The sequence below is a fragment of the Eptesicus fuscus genome, chromosome 1 (genome assembly GCF_027574615.1).
Source record: "Eptesicus fuscus isolate TK198812 chromosome 1, DD_ASM_mEF_20220401, whole genome shotgun sequence".
NCBI classification, from domain to species: domain Eukaryota; kingdom Metazoa; phylum Chordata; class Mammalia; order Chiroptera; family Vespertilionidae; genus Eptesicus; species Eptesicus fuscus.
Window position 1 is genome coordinate 118,171,161 of NC_072473.1, and position 22,762 is coordinate 118,193,922.

Sequence of the window (22,762 nt, forward strand, 5' to 3'; positions counted from 1 at the left end):
GGAAATCCCCTAAGTGGGAATAAATTGGAAACATGTAGGCCCTGTGTTGTGCATACAGATAAAAGGAAATTGCCTTGGTGCTGCCACAGCAAGAATTTGAAGTTCAGGGAGCTGGATATTAAGCCTGCATATGACTTCCTGAGTAACAGAATTATGCTTTACATAAACTGTTTCCAAATGCTAATGAAGCTGGGAGTACAAGAGACAACAATTTCACAGTACTATTTGCTTTCACTATTTTAGACATCTTAACTCTGTACTGACTTAGCAAGACCACCCCAGCGAGGCTTGCCTTCATAAAGTACAAGAGAGGCAGCATGGAGCCATGTATACTGCCTGTGTCCTAGTTTTATTTATATCCTTTGCAGTGCTTATTTGCTGTTGGTGAGTAAACCAAAATAAAAGAAAACTAGAATCAAGTCCAGGTTGTCATCATATGCAGCCACGAACCAGGATGACACTCTGTGGTTTGGTCTGGTGTAGGCCCCACTATTAATACATAGGAAGGAGTATCTGTTCCTTCATTCACAGAATTCAAGCACTACTAGGGGCCTCTGAGAAATATGCTTCATATAAGCAGTGAGTGTTTAATACTCTGTCCCTCTCATCATCTCACCTATCACACATAAAATGTTTCCCCTGAGTACCATTTGGAAAAATTATTTAAATGACCTTAACTAAGAATTAACTTGCTTAAGATACTTTCTTCAAGGAAACAGTTATCAAACACTACCTCTGAAATATTTTCTTAATTTCTAGAATTACCATTATATTTATTACTGCAATCTCATACACTGAGTGGCCAGATTATTATGATCTCTGAATGCATAATAATCTGGCCACTCAGTGTATATCCTATATAATAAAAGGCTAATATGCAAATTGTCCCCTCGACCAGTTCGACCAGCAGGCAGGCCGGCCAACCGCCCATGTCCCCTCCCCCTGTCCAGGCTGGCCAGACCCCACCCATGCACGAATTCATGCACCGGGCCTCTAATATATATATACTGAGTGGCCAGATTATTATGCGTTCAGAGATCATAATAATCTGGCCACTCAGTGTATATTCATAGTTTCCTCAACATATAATCTCTTTTTATTTTCTTCTCTTTATGCAGGCTGACTTTCTTCCCCTTGAGATGAGCTAATTTTTTAGTTTTCCTAAGGCATTCAAACATTAAATCTCAGTGAATGGGGGTGGGGATGAACCTGTCTGAATTCACCACTTGTTCAATCTATTCTAACATCCTATTAGTAGATTCTACTAATTTACTTATTTTGATAGACATTTCACTTGATCCACTAGCAGACACCTCTATATCAATATATCAGTATATTTCCTAATTGAGCTGCCTTCTCATGACTTCATTAGCCATCTTCCAGTTAATGAAGTCTCAAGTGCAATCTATATGTAATTTGAGGCTACATGTGAAAAGACATCATTACAAAAGAATTTGTCATATAACTTTTTGAATTCTGGGTGATGTTCATCTGGAATGTTGCATTTTGTTTGGGGAACCATAAAGACCTAGTTAAATTGGAGGGAGGCCAGGGAGATAAGCAATAATGTAATTGAGGGAATGAATCAGATTTTGAAGGAAAAATAAAACGAGTTAAATATGCATAGCTTAGCATAATCAAAGTTTATAAGGCAAAAAAAAGTAAAATAAAATAAAAAGTTTATAAGGCAAACTTAGTAATAAGTCTTAATGTTGGCACCTCTCCAAAAAAAAGAACTCTGTGTAACATCTCACTAAAATAACATGTTGAAAAACAGGAAAATGAAAATTTGTTACAATGAGGGAGTTAATCAATAAACATTTCAGGCAGAAAACTTCAGATATAGACTGTGCCCACTCAATGCCAAAACAGCTATTAGGAATATGAAGAATTCAATCAAATAAGAATTTGGCATCATAAAACACTCTCTCCCATCATACTCACTATAATTATTTCTGTTATATAAAATAAATGTAATTGAATTCAAACTACAAATTTTTGAATTTATTCAAATTAATTAATTTCTTTTAAAAAATTATAATCTTGTATTGAATAAAAGTATGGGCTAAGTGTGCTGGAGTTATAAAGATGATTCAGACCTGTATCTTGATATAACACAAGTAGATGCATTGCTTAAATGCAAGAGGGAAAATAAAACTTACTTGTTTCTTCATATGGTACTGTCACTTCCCAGCTCATACCTCTTAGCAGACTACTTAAGTAACCCAAAATATATCGGGCAGAAAGGTTGACAGCTGCCAGTAGTGGTCTAACATTAACCATCAAGATCACATTTCTCAATTGCTTTGGCCTCAACACATTTGAATAACATGTACATGTGTAAAATACTCCTGTGAAAATACCAAGATTTTCCACCAACCCCTCCCCATCTTTTTATTTTGGTGAGGAATAACCAAACTTTCATCATTCCCATGGTATGCATAGAATAATTTTATAGGCATGTGTCTACACAAATCACATATTACAATGGCTTATAGGATCAGAATTGTACCCATTTCCTAGAACTAGCTGTAACTCCATCCATTTCTCTTCCATCCAAGTGCAGCTCAGTGAGATTTGCACTATTAGAGGTATCACTCTCATGTACCAATTTTAAATCATCTGTGAACTTTAGTCCTCTATTGTAAGTAACAAGTGATTGCAAACATTGGTATGTTTGGGTCATGTACCCTAGAACTGCTAAACTAGAGCAGTGGACCAAAACATGGATGACATTTGAGAATCATCTCAATTTTGTGACAGTGACATCTCTTTTCATTGTCCCAAATGGGGGCTATGTACCTATTCAGTTCCCAAGTACAGGTGCTGAAGCTCCTTTCCACTTCTTCACTGGATATCCATGGGTCCCCTTTGTTTCTAAAGTCATGCTGGGGCTGGAGGAACTACAGGTATAGAGGAACTTTCTCACCAAGTAGCCAGACAATGATGGTTAGATGGTGGTATTAACAATCAGTACTTTTGCCCTGGCCAGTTTTGCTCAGTGGTTGGAGCATCAGCCCGTGGACTAAAGGGTCATGAGTTTGATTCCAATCAAGGGTGCATACTTTGGTTGCAGGCTCCAGTCCAGGCCCCAGCTGGGGCATGTGCGGGAAGCAACCAATCAATGTGTCTCTCACACGGATGGATGTTTCTCTCTCTCCTCCTCCTCCCTCCCTCCCGTTGACTCTTTCTAAAAATCAATGGAAAAATATCCTCAGGTGAGGATTAACAAAAAAGAATAATAATCAGTACTTTTTTCTTCAGTTTTTATTTGAAAATAAAAGTTTGGAGTAGAGAGGCTAAAAATTTCCCCACCCTTTCCTAGATCTCCATGATTTGTTTTTATCTTATAGGATTTTCCTGTCTCTTGCTTTTTGTTTTTTTATTACTCTTACTTTAGCTTGCCCTCATTGTTTAACATGTGGCAGTTTGAAAAATATTTTTCTTAGAACTTTAGACACAGTCATAATCTTTTCTTGATTTGTGCTTCAAACATTGAGCTACATTTTCATAAATAACATTAGAATTATTTTAATCCATTGGCTTTTTTGTTGTTAATCCTCACCTGGGGATATTTTTAGAGAGTGGAAGGGAGGGAGGGGAAGAAAGAGACAGACAGACAAACAGACATCCATGCGAGAGAGGCATGTCGTATGGTTGCCTCCCACATTCACCCCCCACCCCAGCTACCTGCACTTGACTGGGAATCAAAGCCCTGACCCTTGGGTATGTGGGGCCAAGGTTTTAGCCACTGAGAAACACCAGCCAGGGCTTCATGCATTGCTTTTTGAACAAATATAGGGTGACCATTTATAATCCTATCTAATAAAAGAGTAATATGCAAATTGACCATCACTCCAACACACAAGATGGCCACCCCCATGTGGTCAAAGATGGCTGCCCCCAGGTGGACACAAGATGGCCACCATAAGATGGCCAGCAGGGGAGGGAAGTTGTGGGTGATCAGGCCAGCAAGGAAGGGCAATTGGGAGGGATCAGGCCTGCAAGGGAGGGCAGTTAGGGATGACTGAGCCGGCAGAGGAGGGCAGTGGGGGGAACCCAGGCCAGCAGGGGAGGGCAGTTGGGGGTGACCAGGCCTGCAGGGGAGGGAAGTTGGGGGGGACCAGGCCTGCAGGGGAGGGCAGTTGGGGGGGACCAGGCCTGCAGGGGAGGGAAGTTGGGGGCAATTGGGCTGGCAGGGGAGCAATTAGGCCTCGATCAGGCTGGCAGGGGAGTGGTTAGGGGATGTTCAGGCTGGCAGGCAGAAGCGGTTAGGGGCAATCTGGCAGGCATGCAGGCAAGCAGTTGGGAGCCAGCAGTCCTGGAGGGGTCCAAGATTGGAGAGGGTGCAAGCTGGGCTGAGGGACACATTCCCTTCCACCCCCGTGCATGAATTTTGTGCACCAGGCCTCTAGTAGTCTAATAAAAATAAAGCTCTAAAAATGAAAACTCAGTAAAATTCCAGGATATTTATTATTAGCTAATTCATTTAATGACTCACTATCAATTAATTTATAACCCACCATTACCTACTTGCAAATAAATAATGAACTTGGGGAATAAAAATAATTGAAATACCTACATACTACTTTAGTTTGAGTATAAACTAAATATGAACTTTTAAGGATCATTACATTTTTATATTTTCTTTTTGACATACTTCACTGCCTAATAATAGAAGCCACAGCATCATTGTCAGCATAAGATAAAACAGGGCAATTACCTATTTCATGTTTCATGATACATAATGGATAACAGAGTTTCCTTCAAGACCATAGTGAAAAAGGCTTTGGCTAACCACTAATTTTAATTGTTAATTAATACCATTTAGTAATATTTGGAATTAGACATTTAAAATTCCAAATTGTGCCATAAAGTAGAGCTCTTTGCCATTCTACTGAGAAAAATAAATAGGTAATACATTTTCTAACATTTCCAAACCACTCTGAAAATATATGCAAAGATGTGTCCACTCTATATTTTTACAACCAAGAAAATTAGGTAGTTTGAACATTTACTTCAATCATTTAAGCAAAATAGTATTTAGCCACAGTCCTTGCTTTTTTTCTTGGTTGTGAAGTCCTAGTTTGTTTGTCTTAATCTATGTCAGAGAGGTGATTGAGTTAACAAACCAGCCATTTATTGACAGGAATATTGACTATGATGCCTAAGATTGGCTAATTGCACTATGGAAAGCCAATACAGGGTACAGCACAGGTGGATTCCCCCTATAACAGAGACAGGGGAAAATGGATTGGGGGAGGACCGCCTGATGAATATTTGATTCACAATTATGCCTGTACAACCCACTGGAGAACAAGAAAAAAGAGACTAATGAAACCTAGAAAATAGAAAGTTTAGACTTTCTGGAGGTAGAGTAGCACATCCTTTGAAAATAAGTATCAGCTTATGGAGAGACTGAAGTTCAAATATGAGTTTCAATACAAACATGTCAAAAGAGTGTAGGTTCTTCAGTGTTGATCTTTATTTCTAGTGGTTGTAACAAAGATCAGCCTAATTGACAAAAATTAATAGAGTGTACTCTTACTTGCTGGCTTAGTGAGAGGGCCATTCAGAGTCCTCAAAGGGGATGTACTTTGCAGTCTCAAAGATAGTCCATAGTGTTGCAGGGCTCAGGAGCCAGACATAGTGCAGTTATCCAGAACCAGATTGAAATCATGTAAACTGGAAAACATTGTAATCTATTGTTAGCCTTCCTGAGAGCTTCTGTGACTCTTCTGCAGTCATCTGTTGTTGTTTTATTAATTGCACATTCTTTCTTCCTCCTCTGCCTCTTTTCTGTTGTTGTGTGTGACTTGATCATACATATGCCCATATATATATACACACATATTTATTAACTATTAGCTACTTAATAGCCTTTATTTATATTTCAATACAATTGTTGACTTAACTAATGAACCCACTTTTATTTAATGATATATTAATACTAGTATATTAATATTTGGGCACTATTATTTTAGTCAGAAAAGTGATAAGGCATACTTGTTCACTCAATTTTCTTCAGAAAACCAATTTTCTTACATTCGTATTATAATGTTGAAATGTCCATAGTGAGACAAACTTAAGACTAATTTGATGGCCACTGAGCACTATCAAGTTAATAGATATTAGCTATAACATGCAAATTTATAAACTGCCTCCTTGTGAAAGCTCCTTGTGACAAGAAAGTGCTTTAAAGTAGTAATATACATTTAGAATTCATAGTAATGATTAATATTAATAATAAACCTTTCCCCGTTTTTAAACCTTTTTTAAAAATCTCCTTTCCTGCCTAGAAGGGAGAATAGCTCAGAAAAGCAACCCAAGGAACCAAAGGCTTATAATTGGCTTGAGAGACTTGGCATAAGTAGTTAAGGCAGTAGCCCTTGGTTTCCTGATTTTCTTTGCTCATGTATAGATTACCAAGATCTAAGTAAGCATTAATTAATATTGCCTCATAAGAGCTCAAGGAGGTGGTTAAATGCTAATACAGGCCCATAATCCCTTATCCAAAACCTTTGGGGTCCATTTGTTTCAGAATTTAGAATTTTTCAGATTTTACATGCGTGTGCTACATATTATGTGACACCAGTTTGGGATGTGGCCCAGCACTCCTTAACAAAATACATCAATATTTCCATAATTAAATATATGAAAATACACTAAGGGAAATAAATAAACACCATACATATTCTCATATTAGTTCAGATCAAGTTTTGCCACCAGTTGAATTACAAAAATATTCAGTTTTCAGGATTTTTTCAATTCTGGAATTGCAGAGAAAGAATTGTTGAACTATCCCCCCCTTTGGCCAATGGGATAATGAAACACAGACTAAGGTCCACAAGTGCAGATGTGTTTTCTGTCTCCCTGTGACCTTTTTATAAAGCTGTAGGTATATATGTGTCCCTTTTGGCAACATACACTGCATTGTAATTTTGGAGAAAAATCATTTGTAGGGTATTGTCATAATGTCACTACAGAAAGAAGGCTCAATTAAGACCACCAATCTGGGGGAAACTAGACATGTGTCTACTTTGGTCAAAATTTTAAAGAAACAGTGATCTACTAGTATTTCTTATTACTGTATTAATGACAATATTTATTTTAATACCTACAGAAAATTATTTAGTTCTCTTACAAATCTTGTGGTTTTAAAAAATATATATTTTATTGATTTTTACAGAGAGGAAGGGAGAGGGATAGAGAGTTAGAAACATCAATGAGAGGGAAACATCCATCAGCTGCTTCCTGCACACCCCCTACTGGGGATGTGCCCGCAACCAAGGTACATGCCCTTGACCAGAATCGAACCTGGGACCCTTGAGTCCACAGGCTGACGCTCTATCCACTGAGCCAAAGAGGTTAGGGCCAAAGCTTGTTTTGAAATATTAATTTGTTCCATGCTATTGGTATATTTGAGAACAATTTGAACATAACATAAATTTTTCATTTGAATATGTGTGACTCCATTTGTTCAAAATACTAGATGAAATAAGCCAGAGAAAGACAAGTATCACATGATCTCACTCATGTGGAATCTAATGAACAAAATAAACCAATGAACAAAATAAATCCAGAGACATAGAAGCATGGAACAGACTGTCGAAACTTAGAGGGAAGGCAGGGGTGGGTGGGAAGAGATAAACCAAATAACTGTTATATATGCATAACTCATGGACACAGACAATAGGGTGATAAAGGCCTTGGGTGGTGGATGGGGGCGGGTTAGAAGAGGTCAATATGGGGCGACGGGGACATATGTAATACCTTCAACAATAAAGATTAAAAAAATACTGAGTCTAAAAAACTGCATACAGCTCAATAAGTCATGTAGGAATACACAAAATGAACATATACGTACATACACCTGAAACATACACCAGCTATCTTAGTTCATCGCTTGCGTTAGGAGTCTTATCCACATCCACTGTTAGAGCTTTCTGTCTGATTGATAATACTCCTTCCACCACTTCACATTAACTCATAAGTTCTGACACCCACTTTCACAGGCAAACTTCAGGTCATATGTCCCAACTCCGTTTTCCCATAAGCCCTTTGCAAATGTGTGATGATGCACAGTACCATGAATATTAGAAATGCAAACATCGCCTTACAGATAAATTGACTATGTGTGCTAATGAAATGAAAGGGGCAACGAACCCTGATTGACACCCTGATAAGTTCCCACACGATGTTTCTGAAAGATATTCTAATTTCTGGTTAAAAGTTTATCTGACACGTGATCTAAAATAAGGTTTCTGTGCATAAGAGAGAAAAAAAGGAAAAGCTGTACCGGACAATTTTCTTCTCCCTCTTACCTTTTGAAGACAAAGGTAATGTTTCTGAAGACTTACACTTTTTGAAAAGCTCTGGCACACCGAACATGCTTTGGATTTGGATATTGTTTGGAGGAATATCTCCACCTTCCCACCCTCACTCCCCAGGATAGGTTTTCTTACCAAGTTATTTTAGGACCTCAAATCTGAAACTGGCTCCTATCCAAGTATGTTATTTGAATTGGTACTACTGGCTCCTATCCAAGTATGTTATTTGAATTGGTACTTTCCATCTGAAAACTTAATTTACTTTCAAAAGCTTTATAACTGTGGATATCCACATATGCATAATCACTACTCCCCCTTCTGCTTTGCATCTTTCTTGGGCACAAAAACATATGGTTGCCAGATACACTTGGAAGTGAGTGCATGTGACTCTTTACCCTTATAACTAGTGTTCTAGAGCTCCTGACACTGAACCCTAATGTATTTTTCATTAGTGTTTAATGTTGGGAAATCCCATTTCATGGAGCCCAAGGATTGAATTACTTCATTTGGGAGGAAACAAGTGCATTTTCCATCTTTTTCCTGAGGTGATAAAAAAGAATGAAGCTGAGATGATTTGCATTTCATAAGGGCTTAAGGTCCTTAAGGTATTCCACTCAGTGCAACAATCCAATATTGTGAAAGCTTTTAAAGACAGTATTAACAAGTAGGGAAACCTCTGCATATTTAAAATGTGGAAACAATAATACACAATAAAATAGGTATAAATAAACACACACACACACACACACACAGAGAGAGAGAGAGAGAGACATATATAATAAAAATTACTATGTACAGCATTTTTACCTGCAGCAGAAATGGCATAGTATTTTATAATAATACCATGATTGTACCTTTTGATAAAGTAGAATTGAAGTAGAATTTTTATCTCTCTTTTTTTCAAAATATAAGTGAGTTGCAAAGATTTTGAGGAAATCCAGCAAGCAGTAAATCCAGATGATAATGACTGATTCTTTCTTTTGAATAATTGTAATGAATAGAAGCTTTCTTTCTTTTGAACAACTGTACTCAGAGAAACATTACTGATTAGAATAATAGATATATAGATAGCATATATATTGTATGGAGGTGTTCTGAACCCAAGAACTAAAATTGATTTCTTCTTCTAACTCTGAACTCCCACCCTTTGCTTCTTTTCCCTGTGTTGTTAAGTTCATGGATTTTTTTCCAATTTTTTATTAAGGTATTATATGTGTACATATCTTACCATTGCCCCCCCAACCCACTCCCATATATGCCCTCACCCCCCAGAGTTTTGCGTCCATTGGTTATGCTTATATGTATGCATACAAGTCCTTTGATTGATCTCTTATCTCCCACACCTCTCCCTAACCTTCCCCCTGTAATTTGACAGTCTGATGCTTTACTGTCTCTGTATCTATCTTTTTTTTTTTATTATAATGAATTTATTGCTTCCACCACAATACATTAATTGACACACCAGTAATAGCTTAGATGCCTTTTTAGCAATATAAAATAATCCTTATTTCACTATAAGTAATAAATAAATATCTGAATAATAACTTGTCACAGATCTTTAGAGTTATACATACATAATTTTGTCATATTTTAACCTGAGAAATCCTAGTTTTGTCATTACCTTAAAGAGTTTGTTCATATGCAATAAACAATATGGTTGGCAAACAAATGGTCATTTGAGTGTTAAACCTGTTGTGAGTTTTTCCATTGCTGCCTCCACAGTGAGAAAATCTTTTTGTCCAAGTTTATAATGTTCTTTATTATCCATAAATGAGTGAGATCATGTGGTATTTTTCTTTCATTGACTGGCTTATTTCACTTAACATAATGTTCTCCAATTCCATCCAGGTTGCTGCAAATGATGAGAATTCCTTCTTTTTTATGGCAGCATAGTATTCCATTGTGTAGATGTACCACAGTTTTCTAATCCACTCATCTGCTGACGGGCACCTAGGCTGTTTCCAAATCTTAGCTATGGTAAATTGTGCTGCTATGAACATAGGGGTGCATATATCCTTTCTGATTGGTGTTTCTAGTTTCTTCGGATATATTCCCAGGAGTGGGATTACTGGGTCAAATGGGAGTTCCATTTTCAGTTTTTTGAGGAAACTCCATACTGTTCTCCACAGTGGCTGCACCAGTCTGCATTCCCACCAGCAGTGCACGAGGGTTCCTTTTTCTCCGCATCCTCGCCAGCACTTGTCATTTGTTGATTTGTTGATGATAGCCATTCTGACAGGTGTGAGATGGTACCACATTGTTGTTTTGATTTGCATCTCTTGGATAATTAGTGATGTTGAGCATGTTTTCATGTGTCTCTTGCCTTCCTTCTGTCTTCTTTTGAAAATATTCTGTTTAGGTCCGTTGCCCATTTTTTTAATTGGATCATTTATCTTACTTTTATTAAGTTGTATAAGCTGCCTGTAGATGTTGGAGATTAAACCTTTATCAGTGATGCCATTTGCAAATATGTTCTCCCATGCAGTGGGCCTTCTTGTTGTTTTGTTGATGGTTTCTTTTGCTGTGAAAAAGCTTTTTATTTTGATGTAGTCCCATTTGTTAATTTTCTCTTTAGCTTCCATTGCCCTAGGGGCAGTGTCAGTGAAGAAGTTCTTTTGGCATATGTCTGAGATTTTGCTGCCTGTGGATTGCTCTAGTATTTTTATGGTTTCCCGTCTTATGTTTAAGTCCTGTATCCATTTTGAGTTTATTTTTGTGTATGGCATAAGTTGGTGATCTAGCTTCATTTTTTTGCATGTATCTGTCCAATTTTCCCAACACCATTTATTGAAGAGACTGTCTTTATTCCATTGTATGTTCATGCCTGCTTTGTCAAATATTAATTGAGCATAGTGGTTTGGGTCAATATCTGGATTCTCTATTCTGTTCCATTGATCAATATGTCTGTTCTTGTGCCAGTACCAGGCTGTTTTGAGAACAGTGGCTTTGTAATACAGCTTGAAATCTGGTATTGAGATCCCTCCTACTTTATTCTTCTTTCTCAGGATTGCTGTGGCTATTCGGGGTCTTTTTTTATTCCAGATGAATTTTTGGAGAGTTCTTTCTAGGTCTGTGAAATATGCTGTTGGTATTTTAATGGGGAGTGCATTGAATCTATAGATTGCTTTGGGTAGTATGGACATTTTAATGATGTTGATTCTACCAATCCATGAACATGGTATGTTCTTCCATCTGTTTACGTCTTCCTCTATCTCTTTTTTCAGTGTCCTGTGGTTTTCTGTGTATAGGTCTTTTACCTCCTTAGTTAAGTTTATTCCTAGGTATCTTAATTTTTTTGGTGCGATGGTAAATGGGATTGCCTTTTTAGTCTCTCTGTCTGTAAGTTCACTATTGGTGTATAGAAAGGCCATAGATTTCTTGGCGTTAATTTTGTATCCTGCTATATTGCCGAATTCATTTATTAAGTCTATGAGTTTTTTGACGGAGTCTTTCGGATTTTTTATGTACAGTATCATGTCGTCTGCAAATAAAGACAGCTTTACTTGTTCTTTTCCAATTTGGATGCATTTTATTTCTTCTTCTTGTCTAATTGCAATGGCTAATACTTCCAGTACTATGTCAAACAGGAGTGGTGAGAGTGGGCATCCCTGTCTTCTTCCTGTTCTTAGGGGAAATGTTTTTAGTTTTTGTCCATTGAGTATAATGTTTGCTGTGGGTTTATCATATATAGCTTTTATTATGTTGAGGTATGAGCCTTCTACTCCCACCTTGTTGAGAGTTTTTATCAAGAAAGGGTGTTGGATTTTGTCAAATGCTTTTTCTGCATCAATTGATATGACTATGTGATTTTTATCTCTCAATTTGTTTATGTGATGTATCACGTTTATTGATTTGCGGATATTGTACCATCCTTGCATTCCTGGGATAAATCCTACTTGGTCATGGTGTATGATCTTTCTGATGTACTGCTAGAGCCGATTTGCTAGAATTTTGTTGAGGATTTTGGCATCTATGTTCATGAGGGATGTTGGTCTGTAATTCTCTTTCATTGTGTTGTCTTTATCTGGTTTTGGTATTAGGGTGATGCTGGCTTCATAGAAGGAGCTTGGAAGTGTTCCTTCCACTTGAATTTTTTGGAATAGTCTGAGGAGGATAGGTTTTAGTTCTTCCTTGAATGTTTGGTAAAACTCTCCTGTGAAGCCATCAGGCCCCGGGCTTTTGTTTGCCGGAAGTTTTTTGATGACTGCTTCAATTTCGTCCATAGTTATTGGCCTATTGAGCTGTTTAGATTCTTCTTGATTGATTTTTGGAAGGTTATATTTTTCTAGGAATATGTCTATTTTCTCCAGGTTGTCCAGTTTGTTGGAATAGAGTTGTTCGTAGTATTTTGTAACAATCCTTTGTATCTCAGCGGGGTCTGTTGTTATTTCACCTCTTTCATTTCAGATTTTGTTTATTTGGGTCCTCTCTCTTTGCTTCTTGGTGAGCCTGGCTAGAGGTCCATCAATCTTGTTTATCCTTTCAAAGAACCAGCTCTTGGTTTTGTTGATCTTTTGTATTGTTTCTTTGGTCTCTATGTCATTTATCTCCTCTCTGATCTGTGTTATTTCCTTCCTTCTGGTTACACTGGGCTTTTCTTGCTGCTCTTTTTCTAGCTCTTTGAGTTGTAGGGTTAGGTATTTTATTACCATTGTTTCTTGTTTTTTGCAATAGGCTTGTAGAGCTATGAACTTCCCTCTCAAGATTGCTTCCGCTGTGTCCCATAGATTTTGGATTGTTGTGTTTTCATTGTCATTTGTTGCCATGATGTTTTTTATTTCTTCCTTGATCTCTCTGGTGACTCAGTCCTTGTTTAATAGCATGCTGTTTAGTCTCCATGTGTTTGATTTCTTTGGATTGTATTTATTGTAGTTGATTTCCAGTTTTATGCCACTGTGATCTGAGAAGATGCTTGATATAATTTATATCTTCTTGAATTTGAAGAGACTTTGCCTGTGACCCAGCATATGGTCTGTCTTTGAAAATGACCCATGTGCACTTGAGAAGAATGTATATTCTGTGGCTTTGGGGTGAAATGTTCTGAAGATGTCAATTAATTCCATCTGGTCTAGTGAGTCATTTAGGATTGATGTTTCTTTGCTGATTTTTTGTTTAGAGGATTTGTCCAGTGGTGATAGTGGGGTATTAAAGTCTCCTACTATGATTGTATTGCTATTAATCTCTCCCTTGATATCCTCCAGGAGTTTTTTTTATGTATTTGGGTGCTCCTATATTGGGAGCGTATATGTTTACCAGAATTATTTCTTGTTGTTGGATTTCTCCCTTTAGTATTATGAAGTGGCCTTCCTTATCTCTTGTTATGGTATTTATTTTGAGGTCTATTTTGTCAGATATAAGTATTGCTACCCCAGCTTTTTTTTCATTTCCATTTGCCTGAAAGATATTTTTCCATCCCTTCCCTTTCAATCTGTGTGAGTCTCTGTTCTGAGGTGGGTCTCTTGTAGACAGCATATATATGGGTCGTGTTTTTTTTTATCCATTCAGCTACTCGATGTCTTTTGATTGGAGCATTTAGTCCGTTTACATTTAAAGTTATTACTGAAAGGTATTTGTTTGTAGTCATATCTATTTTTGTGTCTGTATTCCTTCTTACCTGTTTATTTCTTCTTTTTACAGTATTCCCTTTAGCAATTCTTGCATTGCTGGTTTGGTGGTGATAAACTCCCTGAGCCTTTTTTTGTCTGCAAAGCTCCTGATTTCCCCTTCAATTTTGATTGATAGTCTTGCTGGATATAGTATCCTTTGCTTTGCAACACTTTGTATACCTCCTTCCATTCACTTCTAGCTTGTTGTGTTTCTGTTGAGTAATCATTTGACAATCTGATGGGTGTTCCTTTGTAGGTAACTCTCTGTCTCTCTCTTGCCACCTTTAAGATTCTCTCTTTATCATTTATATTTGCCATTGAAATTATGACATGTCTTGGTGTGGGTCTTTTGGGGTTGATCCTGCTTGGGACTCTCTGTACTTGTGTAACTTTTATCTTTCCCATATCCGGGAAGTTTTCTGTCATTATTTCTTCAAATAGATTTTCTAATCCCTGCTGCTCTTCTTGTCCTTCTGGCAGCCCTATTATACGCATGTTACTTCGTTTCATGTTGTCCCGAAGCTCCCTTAGGCTTTCCTCCTGCTTTTTAATTTTTTTCTCCAATTGCTGTTCAGATTGAGCTTGTTTCTGTACCTGATCTTCTAACTCACTAATTCGGTCCTCTGCTTCTTGTAGTCTACTGTTGAAACTTTCCATGGTGTTTTTTATTGTAGCTATATCACTTTTCATTTCTTCCTGATTCTTGCATAAGTTATTGATTTTCTCATCCATCCGATGTATAAATTCCACGACCATTACTCTGAACTCCTTTTCGGTCATGTTGCAAGCTTCAGTTTCACTAATTTCCTTTCTTGGCGACTCCACATTTTCTTTCCTCTGTGAGTTATTTCGTTTCCCCATTCTGGCTATCACCAGAAAGCTCAAGCTTCTGTTTGCGTGGACCTGGGCCGTGTGCTGTGGGGACTTCGCTCCACCCGAGTTTCACTGAAGTGCTCTGACACTAGGACGTGTGGCTGCCTTTGGTTGGTGGGAACCAGACTTGCCCAGGGTCAGTGTCCCCAGTGTTCCGTGTGGTCTCGTGTGCACACTTAGAATCAGGGGCCCTGTCTGCACCACACTGTTGGAATGTGCCGAAAATGAGATCCTTAGCATGTGCCAGGAGTCGGAGTTTCCCTGTGTCTGCACCAAGAATCGAGTGTCAGAGTCTCTGTTGCCTTGTGCGGTTTCTCGTTGAGAATCAGGGTCCCTGTGTGTGCATGCACCAACAATTGGGGTCGCTGGCTCTTAGTGTGAATGCGCTGTGAGTCAGGGATCCCAGACAGCTGTGTCTGGCGTGCCAAATTCCCTGAAGTGGAGCTGTGTCCTGTGTGTGCTCTCTCTACTGAGCCAACCCGGCTAGGGCGCACACTCTTAAATTCCTGAAGGTGAGCTGGCTCCATGCACTCTCCCAGATTCCCGGAAGGGCGGCAGAGTCAGTCCTGCGCGCCAAATTCCCCAAAGGGAAGCCCCTCTGTGCACGCTCTAAGATTCCCTGAAGGGGGAGCTGTGACCCGCAAGCCAAATTCCCCCAAATTCCCCGAAGGGGAGCCCTCTGTGCGCACTGACAGATTTCCCCAACGGGGAGCTGCTTCTGTCCCCCCCCCCCCCCCCCCCGCCAACTTCCGTAAAGGGGAGCGCGTCCCTGTGCAAAGCTCTGCAGCTTGGGCGAGGGGCGGGTCTATCAGTTACTTTGGCGCTATAGGGAGGCTGAGGGTGCTCTGCAGCTTGGGGAGGGGTGGGTCTGTCAGTTACTATGGTGCTATCCGAGAGCCTGCGGGGAGGGGGATAGGCTCTTTGACTCACGGAAATCTGCCGGGAAGTCTGGATTCTTGTTGTTTGTTGGTCTGAAGCTGTGATAGCAGTTCTCTGTCCCCAGTGGCTGCAGGGTCCTGGTTTGTGTCAGAAGCCAGGATCCGAGTCTCAGGCAGCTCTGTTTCTCAAGATGGCGTGGTCTCCGCATCCACACCAGCCGCCGAGAAGTGTCCGCTTTTTCAAGTTCATGGATTTAAATGGCAAATCTGCAGTGTTTCACAGCTGCTCTTTTTATATCTCTGAGGGGAATGATCTTAAGCACCCTCTTCAGTGTATCATTCTTCTTCCCCATGACACTGGGATACATTTCATGGAAACCTCCCAGGCAAAAACCTACTGCTTTGTGAACTATCAAATAGATATCCAGTGGCTACATCAGAATGAAAATGCCAAAGGAACATAGAAGGTGGTACTCTAGGTTCCATGGTAGATGATCTTGCTTTAAGAAACACAGAGTCTATTTTGGAACATAGACAAAAACATGATATATCAATGGGATACTGTAATTTTGCAAACTATGAAGCCAAATTTATAAGAATGGTAATTGTTACATTCAGAGAATAGAGTCATTTATTTTCTAGAATAGTATAATGCAAAGAGTATTGGGCTGGGAATCATCAGACATAGGCAGGCAAATTTATACATGTTGAGTGACTGAATGAGTTATTTTATCTCTAAGCCTTGGTTCCTAGTCTCTAAAATGGAGAAGGGCAGACCCCTATTGTCATTTCCAGTCATACTTCTACTACATTCCAAGAACAAATGACCACTGACACACTGTGTTCAAGCACATTTTACATGAATTAAATGTAATTGTTAGGAAAAAAATACTGTATCCATTTTACAAAGAAGGGGTTAAAGTTTCAGAATGGCAGAGGCATAACTCAAACATAGATTTGTCATTCCCCCAACTTCTGTGCTCTTTCCACTCTGCTGTGTTGCATAGCATTACACCACCCTGCCTTTTCCCCTAAATTTAAGGAGATATGATCTAAGTCAGTGGTCGGCAAACTCATTAGTCAACAGAGCCAAATATCAACAGTACAACGATTGAAATTTCTTTTGAGAGCCAAATTTTTTAAACTTAAACTTCTTCTAATGCCACTTCTTCAAAATAGACTCGCCCAGGCCATGGTATTTTGTGGAAGAGCCACACTCAAGGGGCCAAAGAGCTGCATCTGGCTTGCAAGCCACAGTTTGCCGACCACGGATCTAAGAGATAAGCTCTCTTATAAACAAATCACTGCAAAGCAAGGTGGAATGTCATAAGGGAAAAATCCAGAAAATGTGGAGGATTGTGTCTCTAAATCTTAAGGAGGTGAGAAGAAAACTCATCACAGAGATCTGCAATATAGTAAATAGAGCACTGGCCAGAGAGTCAGGACATGTGAGTTATAATATATACCATACCACTCACTTAACAAGTATCTCTGGACAAGCAGTTCTCTGGGTGTCAGTTTTCTCATCTGCAAAATGAGAGGATGTCCAGGGTCCTTTGGGTTCCAGCATTCAATGCTTCTTTGATTCCCAAGGATGGAAAGCATGCTTCTGGTTATGGTTATAAGTACAAGCCCAGGAGTTTAAAAAAATTAATGAGATGTTAAGTACCTGTGATGATTATTTTTAGTGGATAAGGGATTTGGGCTGGGCCTGGAATAATGGAGGTGATTTGGAAAATTCATGAAGCATTTTAGTTCATTTTAAATATATGAGGGTAGCTAACTATCTAAAGAAATTCTTTCTATAAAATGAATCGTCTCCACTCCCTTCCCTATCTATCTTTTGCACAATTCCATTTTTCATATAGCAAGTTCATTTAAAGGAAGAACCACCTATACTAGAAAACACAGTGAGGAATTTGCCATGCTCTTGGGGCACTAGTATTATTTTTAAATACAAAAACCATACAAATGCATTCAAAATTCAAGTTTAAAGGGGAAGGACTGAAAGAAGTCTTTTTTTTTTCTGTGATCAGCCACTGTAAAGTATGTCTCCCCACACACCAGCTGAGCCCTTTGCTAGGCATCAGAAGCCTCTGGCATTTTTCTGCCTTTCAACTCTCAGTCATTTGGGAGGTGAGGCAAAGCCATTGCAGTCTGCAAAGTTTATCTGGAACATGCTGGTGCTACAAGAAATCATTTGACATCTATTATGTTTCTCCTGTAGAAGAGAGGTGGCTATCAGCTACAGTAGCAATTTCTTTTCAAAGGGGTTTAATTGGGGTATTTCTCATGGGCCAAATTCTAACTCACTGTCTTTGCGTGTGCCTACCAGGAAAACAGTGGAAACATACAAAATAATAGCAACAACAGCAGTCTGTCCCAGGCTGTCTCCTCTGCAAATAGGCAGAAAACAAACAAACAAACAAACAAACAAAACAAACAAAAAAAACACAGTGTCCCTGCTGCCTAAGCTCCTGCTAATATGGCATAGCTCCTAGAAAGGTGTGGCAGGGGAGCTTGTGGGTGCAGACTGTGCTTTGGGTGACCATGGAAATATATATAATAACCTGAACAAACTCTTTTTAGCCTATTTTTACAAGTAGCACTCTGACTAGGGGGGCTGGCAGAGAGATTAGTTTCACGCAGTTGAGTTACACACTTGTGAGCTGCTTTTCTGAAGTATGGATTTGCTCCCTTGTAGGCAGGCTAGCATCCTTTTTTGAGGTGAGCCAGAAGGTGGCCTTATAGTTTTATTGGAAGTGTTGAATGATTTTCCTTACAATAAATTTGTGTCTTTCGCTGGTATTTTCCAAAGTGCGACTTTTGCAGCTGATGGAAATCGGCTCACTTCTGTCCTGTAACTTTGTGTCTTGTTGATGATTTATTTGTTCAGTAGCAGAAACTATGACAAATTGTATAAGGCGGCCTCATTTACTTTTTTAGCTGCAATAGCCCTGAAGAATTTATATGTAAATGCAACTGTGAATGTTTTACATTTCATGAGCATGTGGGCACTTGTCTTTGAAAGTCAAGTGACATTTTTACAGATATACTGAACTTAACACTCACCACACCTCACAGGTTATATCATTCTGAAATGTGAAATCTGACAGGCTGTGTTTTCCTGACTGCCAAGTGGGAGAGTAAGTCTCTATTTTGTGTTTTTCTTCTCTCCTTTTAGACATGCAGAGCAGCCCACACAACCAATTCACCTTCAGACCCCTCCCGCCGCCACCGCCACCTCCTCATGCCTGCACCTGTGCCAGGAAGCCGCCCCCTACAGCAGACTCTCTTCAGAGGAGGTCTATGACTACCCGCAGCCAGCCCAGCCCAGCTGCTCCAGCTCCTCCAACCAGTACACAGGATTCAGTTCATCTGCATAACAGCTGGGTCTTGAACAGCAACATACCATTGGAGACCAGGTACTTGAACTATTACCATTCCCACTAAACTTAAGGATTAGCAGACAATGATTCCACTGAGTGCAGAAACTCATCTTACCATAGACATCCGCAAAGACACTCATTGGAACACAGAGATGCAGAGCCCTTCACAAGCACAGATGCACACACAGGAACACACATTTAGATCCAGGCCCACCAGCAGACACAGGCCAGAGCAGATACACGTGAAAAGATGAAACCACAGATGCCTAATCACCCCACAGGCAGACACCCACAAAATCATAGGAAACAAAGCCATTACCTAAGACTATCATTGCTTCCTCAATCTACTAAAAGGCAATCATCCCTTGTTTAAAGAAACTGCAATATTACAGAAAAATCCAAACACAATTGGAGGAACAGCAATAGGGGGCATTTTATTTATTATAGGATTCTTTGAAATAGTAAGTTGCCTTCCATCATTTTAAGAAGGGACTTGATGCATGAATTGGAAGTCCTTGTGTAATTTTAAAAACTTGATTCTGCCTTTAGGATGAAGTTTGGTCTTTTGAGCAAAGAAGTTTGCCTCTATTTTTCTGTCACTTCATGTATTTAGTTTCCAGAGTCACTCCTCAAATCTTTGTCATGTGATTAAAATTCTACTCCTCCACAGCTCTAGGTCCCTTAATCATAATACATTTTTAGCTCAAGCTGCGATTAACTGACTCATTTCCAGTCACTATCTTAAATAGAAAATTACAACTTTCTATTAATATGAAAAACATTACCTAATAAAACACAGTATTCTGTTATCTTACAAATTCAAGGACTCCCCCTTGTCTTCTCTATGCCTTATTTAGATCTACCACCAAAACTTTTTCTAAATGCATTTGCATGTAAACAGTAGGTGTAATATATCACTTCATAAGCAATGTCTGGTGTCAATTCTGATCAATTTCTATCCCACTATCTGGTAATGGGAATAGAAAGGGGAGGACTAATAAACCCACATCATAAGGCTAGTTATTTTTTCCCTAAGCAGCATATTAAGTTAAATGCCAGGTATGGCATCACAGAATGTGTCACCACCAACGAACTGAAAGCACTTTGGCCCGAATCCAGGAAACTCTATATCGTCCATCACTTACTAGATTACATAGTTTCATAAAGTGATGTTTCTGCTATCTTCCAAGAGAAAATATAGCAGTCAGCACATATGGTGAAGATAACCCAATTAGAACTGTGCTAGTGATAGGGTTTGTATAGTGTTCTTTTTTATTTTTTAATTGAAGGCAGGGAGGTGAATGAAGTGAGCAAAGCAGCGATTAATGTACAGAATATCTTCAAGGAGTTTTCACTAACAGTGGTGATTACTCTTTCTTCTTTTAATTCCTTTGCAGGGCTTAGTGACAGAGAGCTAAGGAAACACTGGGGCAATCTGGCTAACTAGCAATCCTGACAAGCAAACACACTCCTTTCCTCTAAGCCAAATAACAGGAAATCTGGAAGGAGGATGGGGAATGGGCTCTGGCAAATGGAGAGATAAAACTATTCTTATTTGAAATGTACATCTAGGCATGTTTGTACAAACTACACCCACGGACCTTCTGTATCTATGCAAGGAATGTATTAATTGCTCTCAGTTTCATAAGACACAGAGAAGAACATAAGTTTTCATGTGAGACTGAGCAGAGAGTACCTTTTTAGTATATTTGAAAATATATTCTGTATCACAAAGATGCATTTTTTAAAAACCTAGAAAACCTATCAGTCTAATCAGCTGGGATTTTCCAAATATATCCTTTAAAATGTTTTCATGTGTATTCAATCAAAGGTAACTGTGGGTGACCTGACACCTACTCGTGAGCTGTGTAACATAACTTCTCTGAGCCTCAGCTTCCTCATCTGTAAAAACGAATAGAAAAATGCCTGTCTCAACAGGTTGTTAGGAATATCAACATTGTATATCAAAAAGTGCTTCATACATTGTAAAGCACTATACAATTCAAAGGAAATATTGCTAACCAAACTAAGTGGTCACCTGCCTCTCTTTAAATACTATCGCCATAATAGGGAACTGACTCATTCCTAAGGCATTCCATGTCATCTCAAACAGCTACTGCAATGTTCTTATTGAACCAAAATCTCCCACCTCTTAATTCTGCCAGTTTCTCTCAGATTTGGCTCCAGGGTCTCACAGAATAAATAAAATCCCTATCACACCTGAAAGCCCTTCAGTATTCCTGATTCTTCTCTTCTTTGAACTAAATGTGTCCCCAATTCCTTCAGCTGTTCCTCAAATTAACTGGTTTCAAATCCTCCATCCTGGTCTCTCTGCACGCCAGTCCCACACTCCAGTTTGTCCAAATTGCTGTTAAAGTGTCATGCCCAAGGCTGAATGTAGATGTGGGTTCTTAGAAGGCTCTTTGGTTGCAAGGAGCAGAGGTCATTCAGGTTGCCTGGAGTATTTGCAAGCGTCTTTTTAAGTATATAGTCAGTTCCTGGGAACCCAAGAAATTTTGATAAATTCTCTCTGGCAGGTAAGCCCTATGGGTCTCACACTAATATGACTCAGCAATCCTATAAATATTTGCCCCCTCTCTGTCTCTTCCTTTGTCCAATAGTGTGTCATCAGCTTATTATATTTTTTATCTACCACATAGTTTCTACTTTGTCATAACAGCGTCTGGTTTCCATTGCCACCACATGACTCCACTGTACCCCCTGGCATCTCTCACTCCATCACTTCAGCTGCATATCCCATTGCTAACTATCTGATTATCTTGTAGGAAAAGAAAATTATTTTTCTTTTACTATTATAGGTTCTTGGCTGAGCCCACCCTGTAATAAAAGCTTACCAGGGCAAAAACAAACAGAAGTTTAATAATATGTATACCTCCTGTATACACAGAAGACACCCAGGAAAACTGAGTAACCTGCTGAAATGGCCCAAGCCATCACCTTAAATACAATCTTTAGATAATGACAAAAGAAAGATGTTGGGGGTGGGGAGCCAGTTATGGGAGATTATCAGGAAAGGCACAATGAAAGAGAGTAAGTTTGTTATTCCTTCTCAATTGTTAAGAGTCTCCAGAGAGTCCTGGCCACACTGTCTCAGTTGGTCAGAGTGTCGTCCCATGAACCAGAAGGTGGTGGGCTTGATTCCCAGTCAGGGCACATACCCAGTTGGGGCATATACAAGAGTCAACTAATTGATGTTTCTCCCATTAATGTTTCTCTTTCCCTCTCTTTCCTCCTCTCTCTCAAAAAATCAGTTTTAAAAAGAGTCTCTAAGGATTGACTCCTCCTCCTCCTCCTGGTACAGAGAGGTAGACACCATTACAAATAGAAATTTCCCATATACATGTAAACAACTCTTGCAAAAGTTAATTTTTACTTGGCTTTCAGAGCTTCTCCTATGTCTGCAGTTAATTAAAAATAATTGTCCCCAAATAAGAAATATGCCAGAGGAAAATATGGGTGGCAAATTCTGCTCCCCTTCAGTTCAAAAACCTAAGAGAAGGAAATCTATGAGCCCAGTTCACCTCTTTTGTGCTAGGCTGCATTTAAGTTTCTTGTCAAGCCCTGTCAGTTATTCCCTCAGTCAGCTGAGGCTGAGAGGAGACAAAGGTTCTGTGATTAATAAAAGCACCAGCATGGCCATCTTTGGCCACCCCTTGAGCAAGGAC

At 39.1% G+C, this 22,762-nt stretch overlaps 1 protein-coding gene across 3 annotated transcripts in view; it reads left to right on the forward strand.

Annotated features, from left to right (window-relative positions):
• The window catches only part of TENM1 (teneurin transmembrane protein 1), a 665,414-nt gene that overhangs the window by 216,722 nt on the left and 425,930 nt on the right, over positions 1-22,762 (forward strand). For all 3 annotated transcript variants that reach the window (XM_028135671.2, XM_054717981.1, XM_054717985.1), the window contains exon 4: positions 18,872-19,112. In XM_028135671.2, coding sequence (XP_027991472.2) covers positions 18,872-19,112 — 241 coding nt within the window. The remainder of the gene's footprint in view (positions 1-18,871; positions 19,113-22,762) is intronic.